Source organism: Phaseolus vulgaris, chromosome 3 (genome assembly GCF_000499845.2).
Source record: "Phaseolus vulgaris cultivar G19833 chromosome 3, P. vulgaris v2.0, whole genome shotgun sequence".
Taxonomy (NCBI): domain Eukaryota; kingdom Viridiplantae; phylum Streptophyta; class Magnoliopsida; order Fabales; family Fabaceae; genus Phaseolus; species Phaseolus vulgaris.
Window position 1 is genome coordinate 37456311 of NC_023757.2, and position 10003 is coordinate 37466313.

General features: G+C 26.3%; 1 protein-coding gene across 1 annotated transcript; it reads left to right on the forward strand.

Moving 5' to 3' along the window:
- Positions 1 to 8093: 8093 nt before the first annotated feature.
- On the forward strand, positions 8094 to 9631 carry LOC137807467 (class V chitinase-like). The gene is made up of 2 exons (XM_068608128.1): positions 8094 to 9240; positions 9418 to 9631. The coding sequence occupies exons 1-2, from the start codon at positions 8151 to 8153 to the stop codon at positions 9435 to 9437; spliced, it is 1110 nt and encodes a 369-aa protein (XP_068464229.1). The 5' UTR covers positions 8094 to 8150; the 3' UTR covers positions 9438 to 9631.
- Positions 9632 to 10003: the final 372 nt, after the last annotated feature.

A 10003-nucleotide genomic window follows, 5' to 3' on the forward strand; every position in this document is an offset into this window, starting at 1 on the left:
TTATTTAATATTATTCAGAAGATCAAATCCAATACATTTATACAACAATTTGATATTTATTTATTTCTCTTCTCCTTTCCATCATAATTAATATAAGTTTGTTTTTTAATAATTACATTACCCTAAAAAAAAATTCTCAATTGATTATATGTTGTCAAAATATACTTTTTTTCTATAGGAAGAAGTGAAAAAAAAATGTGATTTTATAACTATGCAATATTTTTTAAAACTAAATACCTTCTATTTATTATTCACCCTTTTTTACAAAATTTTGAAACCAGGAAGCATATTGAAAATAATGTCACTTCTTTAACTATAAAATAAAAATAAAGAATGAAAACATTAAACAAAAGTTAAAGTAAACACCCCATCAAGTACTTTGTTAATTATTTGATAATTTTTAATTATATTCTTGATTTTTTTACAATTAAGTATTTAAATTTGTATTTATTTTTAAATTTGGTCTTCTGTCTATTTGTCGTTAAAATAATTAATTGTTGTAAAGTGACACTGACTTGTAAAATAATATTTAGATTAGGTAGACTTGTAGAGGTAAGATACCAGTCCAAGAAAGTAAAGAATAAATTGGTTCAGTTTTTCGATTTATTCTAATTCAATTTCAACTAAACTAATTAAATTGATTGATTTAAACATCGGATTTGAAATCTAAAGAAGTAATCAATTTTAAAATTTAATATATATATATATATATAAATTTTTAATTATTTAGTTTATATAAGTCGGTTATAATAGAAATATTGTTTTTTTATTTTATTTTTAATGACAAAATTATGTCTGAATTTATGAATTCAACTATGTATATTTTCTTTTCTTATATCAGTAGTTAAGAAACGATAAAATTTAAGGTATCTCTAAGATTTAAATCTTATTTCACATAAATTGTAAATAAATAAAAATTCAAAGTCTATAAATATAAAATTTAAACGTTTAATTCTTATTTCTTTTAAAATTTTATTTCTTTAAAATTATTTTCTTTAAATTTTATATACACTAATTAAAATTATTAAATAAAAACTAATTTTAGAGACAAAAAATGTTAGATAGTATATTGACTAAATTATATACTATTTTATAAATTAAAAAAATTATTGGTATATAAAATATTTTTTATTATTAATACAAAATTATAAATTAGTTTATTAATTGATATCTAATTAGGTACTAAGATTTTAGCTGCCAACAATAGCTATTCAAGCAAGGTGGGTGGTAATGTAAATGAATTATGAAACTTTAGAAAGTCATGCATATATGTTAGGACACTAAAATGATACTAAAACAACAATATGATAGTGGTTGGAGTTCTTTAACTTGTTAGAGAATGACGCTTGAGAGAAGGACACTCAAGCACAAATGATGATACTTAGGCGAGTAAGAGACATAGATTGGTTCTCAAGTGGTATAACACTACTTACACAAGATAGAATGGATGTTAGTCAAATGAAAGAAGTTCGTTGAAAGGATAAATTGTTGTGAGAATGTATATGAGTTTTTATGTATGTTTTGCTATGAAAATTATTGATAAATGTGATTTCTTTATAATACATGACCTCTTGTGGGTGTATGAGTTTTTATGTATGTTTTGCTATGAAAATTATTGATAAATGTGATTTCTTTATAATACATGGCCTCTAGTGGGTGTATGAGTTTTTATGTATGGTTTGCTATGAAAATTATTGATAAATGTGATTTCTTTATAGTGCATGGCCTCTTGTGGGTGGGTGAGATCCCTTTATGGGTGTATGTTGTGTATGAGATGTTTTTTTGTGGTATTATGTCTTATGTGACACTATTAAACAATGTTAATCATTAATGTAAATAAGATATCATGTCTTTAGTAGTTGTTCACATTGATTAAGGAATTAAGGTTGTGATTGGATTAAGAAGAGCATTTCGGGGAATGAATGTGTGAGGATTTGAGTAAAAAAAAGTCTGAAGAAAGTGAGTGCGTCTGAATTGTAATATATTATAGTAGATTTATGAGAAAAAATTATTAAACTTTATGAGTGACATAATAGTAGATTTTCTATTGTTTTAAAAGGTGTAATATATAAATTTACAAATTTATCATTATCTTTAAAAATATTTAAATCACAAAATATGAGATATATTTGTGTATATTTTAATTAATTAATATTTTTATAAATTATTTTTAATACCATTGAATAATTATTTTTTGAAAGAATTAGAAGTTATTTATAATATTAAAAACTTACTATTCTATTTAAAAATTGTTGAAAAAACATTTTTGATATATTTATTTATGCATTATAATTTTTTTTTAATTAAAATATTATTATTTCCATGAATTAATTTAAGAAAAAATACATGAAATTGTCAAACATATTTATGATTGTCAAAAAAATTATTTAAAGTCCTATTTAAATAAAAATCTGAAATATATAAAATTTTTAAAATTTTAAATAAATATAAATCCTAAATATTAATGTCCTACCATATTAAAAAATATTTAATATATACAATTCCTAAAATATTAAAAAATCTAAAATAAATACAAATTCTAAATTTAAATAAAAATCTAAAATACATAAAATTTCTAAAATATTCAAAAATTAAAAATAAATATAAATACTAAATTTATTTAAATGAAAAATATAAAAGTCCTAAAATTTTCAAAATCCTAAATAAATAAAAATTCTAAATATTTAATATCCTATTTAAATAAATATATAAAATAAATAAAAATCTTAAATTATTTATAATCATAAATAAATACAAATCCTAATAAAATTTCTAAAATATTAAAAATCCTAAATAAATACAATTCTTAAATATTTAATGTCCTATTAAATAACAATATAAAATATATAAAATTTGTAAAATATTAAAAATCCTAAATAAATATAAATCATAAATACTTAATGTCCTAAATGACTAAAATTTTGAAATATATTAAACTTATAAAATATTTAAAATCTTAAATAAATTCAAATCATAAATTATTTAATGTCTTATTTAAATAAAAATTTAAAATAGGTAATTTTTTTAAATATTTAAAATTATAAATAAATACAAGTCTTAAATATTTAATGTTCTATTTAAATAAAAATGTAAAATATATAAAATCTTAAATAAATATAAAATTCAAAATTAATTAATATCCTATTTAAATAAATATTTAAAGCTCTTAAAATATTCAAAATCCTAAATAAATTTAAATTCTAAATTATTTAACAGTCATATTTGAATAAACATCTTAAATAAATAATTTTTTGAATTAACAAATTATAAATAAATACAAATCTTAAATTATTCAATGTCCTACTTAAATAAAAAATTATTAATAAATAAAATTTCTAAATTTTTCAAAATATAAAATAAATAGAAATCATAAATTATAGGGCTATGAAGATGTTTTCACACCAGCAGAGATACCAACATCACACCACCACCATATGTTTATTGGATTGTGAAAACCAAGAGGACCTAGAGAGCACAACCCAACAGTTAAGAAGGAACACCACCAAATTCAAGAAAGAACACCAACTCAACATCAACCTCAAATCAAGTAAAAAAAACAATTTCAGTGAGTACATCAATACATAAATCACATAATCGATTAAACTTACAAAACATAAGCATAATCGATTATGCCTGAAGATAAACACTCAACATTAAGGGTTTTAAAATAGTTGCTAATAGATTATGTCTCAGGTTAAAGACACCACATAATCGATTTTGCTTAGAAAATATAAGACATAATTGATTATCTTGCATGTTTTTTCTCATACATAATCGATTATCTACTAAAAATAAAGGATTAATCTATTATAGTCTCTCTGTATTATTGAAACTAATCATTTATTGCTCAACATTGATTCCAAAATTTTAACGTTTCCAACAATGCTATCTTTAATGTTTCCTTTTGCATGACCTTGTGTAGATTCCTTCATGACAGTGTCTCAATGCCTGACAAGGGCAAAGAAGTAAAACATCAATAACCTACATGATATTTGTATTTCTTCTAGTTTCTTAGCTACACTCACTTGCTCTTCCGCCATCACACACTCCCTCACACACAGATCCAAACATTTTTCATTCGTGCTCTCCCTTCCTCGTCAACAGTAAAATCATGGAAGTAAACACACTCTAAGTGATAAAAAAATTATATGAAGTATGTGTATAAACTACCCTAGTCAAGTACAAGTACTCATCTTCCATAGAACATACATAACATGAATATAAGTCATTAAAAAATGTGTTGCGGAACACTTACATTGTACATCGAAGATTTGATTAAGGATTCTGACATCTTATTAACAATATTTTGATTGATTAATACTATAGACATATTGTGATAAATAATTTACTGTATAAAAATGCAACAACTTAATTATGTTGATATTATATATATATATATATATATATATATTATATAGATTATGTTCCTAATAAAAGAATGTAAATTATAAATGCAAATTTAAAGTCTAATTGAAACATAATCTGTTTATGACTAAGTAAGTACTTGAACTTTATCTTAATGATACGCATCATACTTCTAAAAGACTATATTATTTACGGGAAATAGTTGATAAAGGAAAGAAGTTGGAACAAATAAATTGATATTTCAAATTAATGTAAATTTACTAGACATGAATTTCTCTCTCACATTACATTATGAAATTTGAAATTTGGTGAAAAAGAGGCCAGAAAAAAATATCGAGACAAACAAATTCATAACTAAAGATGAATATAAGAATGAAAAGATCATTTATGTAAATTATATGTTAGAACAATAAAATATTACATACCAAAATAATATCATAAAAACTCACAAATAAAATAAAAAATGAAAAAAATAATACATCATCCAATAATAATATATTTTACTAAAAAAAGAAAATTAAAATGTCTTTCTTTTTAAAAGAAAATAATCATCTCTTAAAAATAAGAAAAAGCAAACTATTTTTCTTCTCAAATACTAAAACATTAGAAAAAAAAATTATTTCAATATATCTTTAAAAAAATGTAGTATTCTTATGGTAAAGTCAATTCGGTCTATTATGAAATAGAAGGAAACATTAATGTACAGAAAGAAAAAGGAGAAGATGTAAAATGCTAAGAAAATGAGGGAATCACTATTGAGTCATTAAACATAATCAATTATTTAGATTTGATGAGATCCATCTTTTTAATGTAATGAAAAGATGCAAATGGACTAAAATAGAAAATTGCGTTGCATTCATGACGTCATATTTGTAACATAATAGCCACAAAAATTTGGTCGTCGTCACCAAATACATCTATCTAATAAACCTTGGATATTTTCCATCATACAGCTGTTTTCAGGAAACCGCACAAACACGTAAGAGGAAGAAAACGACATCAACAACAACCACTTCATAAAAAACTTATAATGCAACTCTACATTTTCAACACTTATATTAAACGTTTGGTTGTAGGAGAGAGATAGTCAATTCTCAATCAATTTGATATATTTGTTAAAAATCCGATTCAATCTATTAAAAAATAATATTTAAAAAATTATAAATTGGTTTTTTATTTTTTATTTTTAAAGTTTTTACAAATTGTACCGGTATGGCCGACCAATACCATGACGTGGCTCGGTCTCCCTAACCCAGACACACGCTAACGTGACTCGATCTACCTAGCCGAGCTGACCGAGACACCACACGCACGACCAGGTCGACCGACACATATAACCATTAACGCTCAAACCAATGTCAGTGAAGCTAAATTATTATTAAGGATTAAGTAATGCAACCCTAAGTGTGATCTATTACACTAATCAGACCCAATAAGATAAGTCCATTAAAATAATATAAATAACACATATTCAAAGGAATAAGGTACGTCATTTATTACTGTGCACCTACCTGAGTGTCAATCACCCGCCTTACTGACTTGAGTGTCGGAACGCTTTTTGTAGATACCTCCCCCATTTGACATTCACCATAGACTTAGACAAAGGAGAAACACGAAGGCGAGAAGGATCCCAGTGAAGCCCTAACAACCTGTCAGACCGAAGGGGGAAGACGAAGACTTCAATAGTTCTCTAGGTCTCATCTCACTGGCAGGAACACAAATAAATCATGTAATACAAGTTTAAAAATTATTTTCGAAAATCTTTTAAGAAATAAATTTAAGAGAAAACTGATAATAAAAGAATTAATTAAATTAGTTTTTATAATGAATAGATTTTTTGTAAAAGGACGGATTGATTATATATTTGATTACTTTCTCAATCTAATCAATACTAACACATTGGTTGAAGATTAAAAAAATGAATCATGATATGCTTATAACTAAATGCTAAGATTATAACTGTTAAAAATAAAAAATAAATAATTTTGTACTGAAATATGGATGATGAAATATGAGTGATATACGAGATAAAGAAAATTAGAAAGAATGTAATGTGTGAGTTTAACTATGCAATTTCATAGTTTCTATTCAACATATCCACACAAAAAATTCTCTCAACCTTTGACATCATTTTCAGCAAGTTAACCTATATCTAACCTACCAAAACAAGTAACTTGCATACTTCACCGAAGAAGTAAGTATCAAGTCATAGGTTGGGTTCAGGTTTGACTTTTTTATGAATTGTACCATTCTTTTGCACCACACATTCATATAGCTTTTCCAGAACATTGGGGCTACAACAATTTCAGTAAATTAATAATTGTGTCTGTCCCATTAAGTTTATTTTTGAATAATTATATTTTTATTTTGGTGAGTCGATGTAAGATTCTATTTTCGATTTAATATATAGAGATGGTATTTATGTTATAGTAAAATTTAATATTTATTGAAAATATAAATTATTTATTTCTAAATCTTATTATTTCTTTAAATGTTCTTTTTTTCAATTTTCATTTACTTTTTTCTAACTTTTTTTAGTTTATTCTAATTTTTTTCGATTAGAGAGTGTTAGTGAGGTAGTATAAGATCAATTTTAATCTATTAAAATGTTAATCAAAGTAAAATTTTCTCTTTTCCCTCGTATCTCACGTTCATTTTTTCTTATTTTAATTGCATGTGTGTGGAGTTTTTCTTATCATGTGTGGAGTTATAATATATAATATTTTCTTTTGAAATGCTAGTATTTTTGTATATTCTTTATTGGATAGTATTACAATATTTTATGAGTACTTGTGTTAGTTGAGTCACTCAATTTTTATATATTTTTCTTAAAAGATTTGCACTGGCCAACCTAAATACTTGCAATCTACTATTATTTTAGTCGGTAAGATTACAAAATATAGAGATATATGAATGCAAGTATTACTGTCATAAAATATTAATATTAAGTTTAATTTTTTTTTAAATATTAGGAAAATTTTGAACATAATTTTTGGAGTATTACCCTTTTTAAAAAAACTGTTAAAAATATTATAGAGTTTAAATTTTGTAAATCATGTCTATATATTTTGACAAGTGTTAGTGGTAGGATCACATATTTAATTTTCTATTGATTATTTTGAATAAATCAATTTACTTTCTCTCTCGAAAGTAGATTTAATGAATTTCAAAATATAAAATGATGTTTTGAAATTTTCCTTTTAGTCCTAAAAATTGAAGATATTGGTTGTAAATTAATTGAAAAAAATATTATATTAATTCTGAAAAACTTAACTTCAATTTTAACGACTATTATAATACAAAGGATTTTGATAATTTTTTAAAAAACGAAGGAAGAATTAAAAAAAAAAAAACTACTCCACTAAAAGTAGTAGTTTTATTTTTTATACACGTGGTTAAAAGTTGTAGGTGTGTGTATTATCTGAGTTTATAAGATTTGGTCGGTGATTTTCTGATAACTGAAAAGTAATAATCTAATTAAGGCTTATATTACCAATCTTCAACTGTGTAGACAAATGCTGCAAATTCAATATATATTCTGGTAATAAGGTATCTCTGGAACTATATTTTCTTTGGCTACTACCTACTTCCTGTGGTTAAGCTTTTGGACCTCTCTATAAATGGCGTTTAATTCAATTGCATTCAACGTACGTAAGTGGGGCAAGTGTGCATGCACTGCATTCATCAACAACATGTAAAATCAAACTATATATATATACCTAACCAGAACAACCAAGTACTTCACAACCAGATCAGAAGAAAATATAATCTTCTTTACAGTGCCAATGGCTTACTCTAAAAAGTTTTCATTTCTCATTCCCTTTCTCCTCTTGATGCTGCATCTCCATGAATCCACTGCAAAAATCAAAGGAGGGTATTGGTTCACTGCTAGTGGTTCTCCAGCATCAAACATCAACTCCACACTTTTCAACCATCTCTTTTGTGCCTTTGCAGACTTGGATCCTAACACCTACAAAGTCACAATTTCCTCTTCAAACGCTGCTCAGTTCTCATCCTTCACCCAAACCGTCCAGCAAAAGAACCCTTCGGTTAAAACCCTATTATCCATAGGAGGTGGTGCTTCCAATCCATCAACCTTTTCCGCGATGGCAAGTCAAAGCAGCTCCCGAAAATCATTCATCGACTCGTCAATACAACAAGCCCGATCAAACAACTTCCACGGCGTTGACCTTGATTGGGAGTACCCATCGTCTAGTTCAGACATGCAAAACCTAGGTCTACTCGCAAGAGAATTTAGAACATCTTTGATTAGCGAGGGTAGAAATTCAGGGAAGGCACCTTTGCTCTTAACGGCTGCATTCTTTTACTCTTACAACTACTACTCATTGGACTACCCTGCTAAGGCAATCAATGAGAGCTTTGACTTTATAAATGTAATGGCTTATGATTTCCACGGTCCAAACTGGTTCCCCAATAGGACAGCACCGCCAGCTGGTTTATATTTTCAGAGAAATTCAGGAGCCTACCAAGTGAGTGGAGATCTAGGAATCAGATCTTGGATTGCAGCCGGTGTGGCTGCACAAAAACTAGCTTTGGGTATTCCCTATTATGGCTATGCATGGCGTTTGGTGAATGCTAATAACAATGGATTGTATGCTCCAGCTACTGGTTCTGCCTTTGGTGGAGATGGGTCCATGGGGTACAACCAGATTAGGGCTTTTGTGAGCCAGAATAGAGCACGGTGTGTGTACAATTCAACAGTGGTCACTGATTATTGCTATTCTGGGACAACATGGATTGGCTACGATGATGTTCAGAGTGTAACTGCCAAGGTTAATTACTGCAAGAAAAATGGTTTGGGCTATTTTGTTTGGCACGTTGGTGCAGACGACAATTGGGTTCTTTCTCAAACAGGTTAGAGTCACCATTGCTTGTTAATTATATTTGTTAATATCTAATAATAATGATCTTATTTTGTTTTTAATATATTATTATATATCTGATATTATTAATTAGTATCATGTTTTTTCTATTGTTTTCAATCCAATGTTTTCTGCTCTAATGGGTAGGTTTTGTTGTATTTCATTGCAGCTTACCGTACGATGGGATGATCTTGGTGTAATAATATTAAGTAGAAGTCATGGTTTGACTTCATAAATAAAATTCAGATGCCACCATTTACCCTTACATGTGCTGTTATTAACAAAGATAAATGTATACATTATGTTCTTAGCTATTATATCTTACTACTATAATGTTTGTAATATTGGCTTTTGTAATAAAATTGTGTGATTTTTACCTAGAATGGCCACGATTTTTTTAATTACTTGAGTTAAATTGTGTTTCACGTCAACAAGTTTAAATAAAAGGAACCAATAAGTTGTAAGACGTTTGATCTTAAGAACTTTTTTAATTAATCGTGGTTGACACAACTTTATTACAGTTTAGGATGCATAAAATGAAAGTTGTTCATCCTAAATAGGAGTTTGATTCAGAAGAAAATCGTTCGTGAGAGTCACAAATTTATTGCAAATGTGTGAGTATATAAAAATTGTGCATGGACAATATGACTTTAATGTAAAAATTACATAATTGAAATAGTGTATGGAGTGATTAATTAGTTGTGTAATTTTAAAATAAAAGTCATGCTCTGCATACACATCTTTGTGTAAGTTTT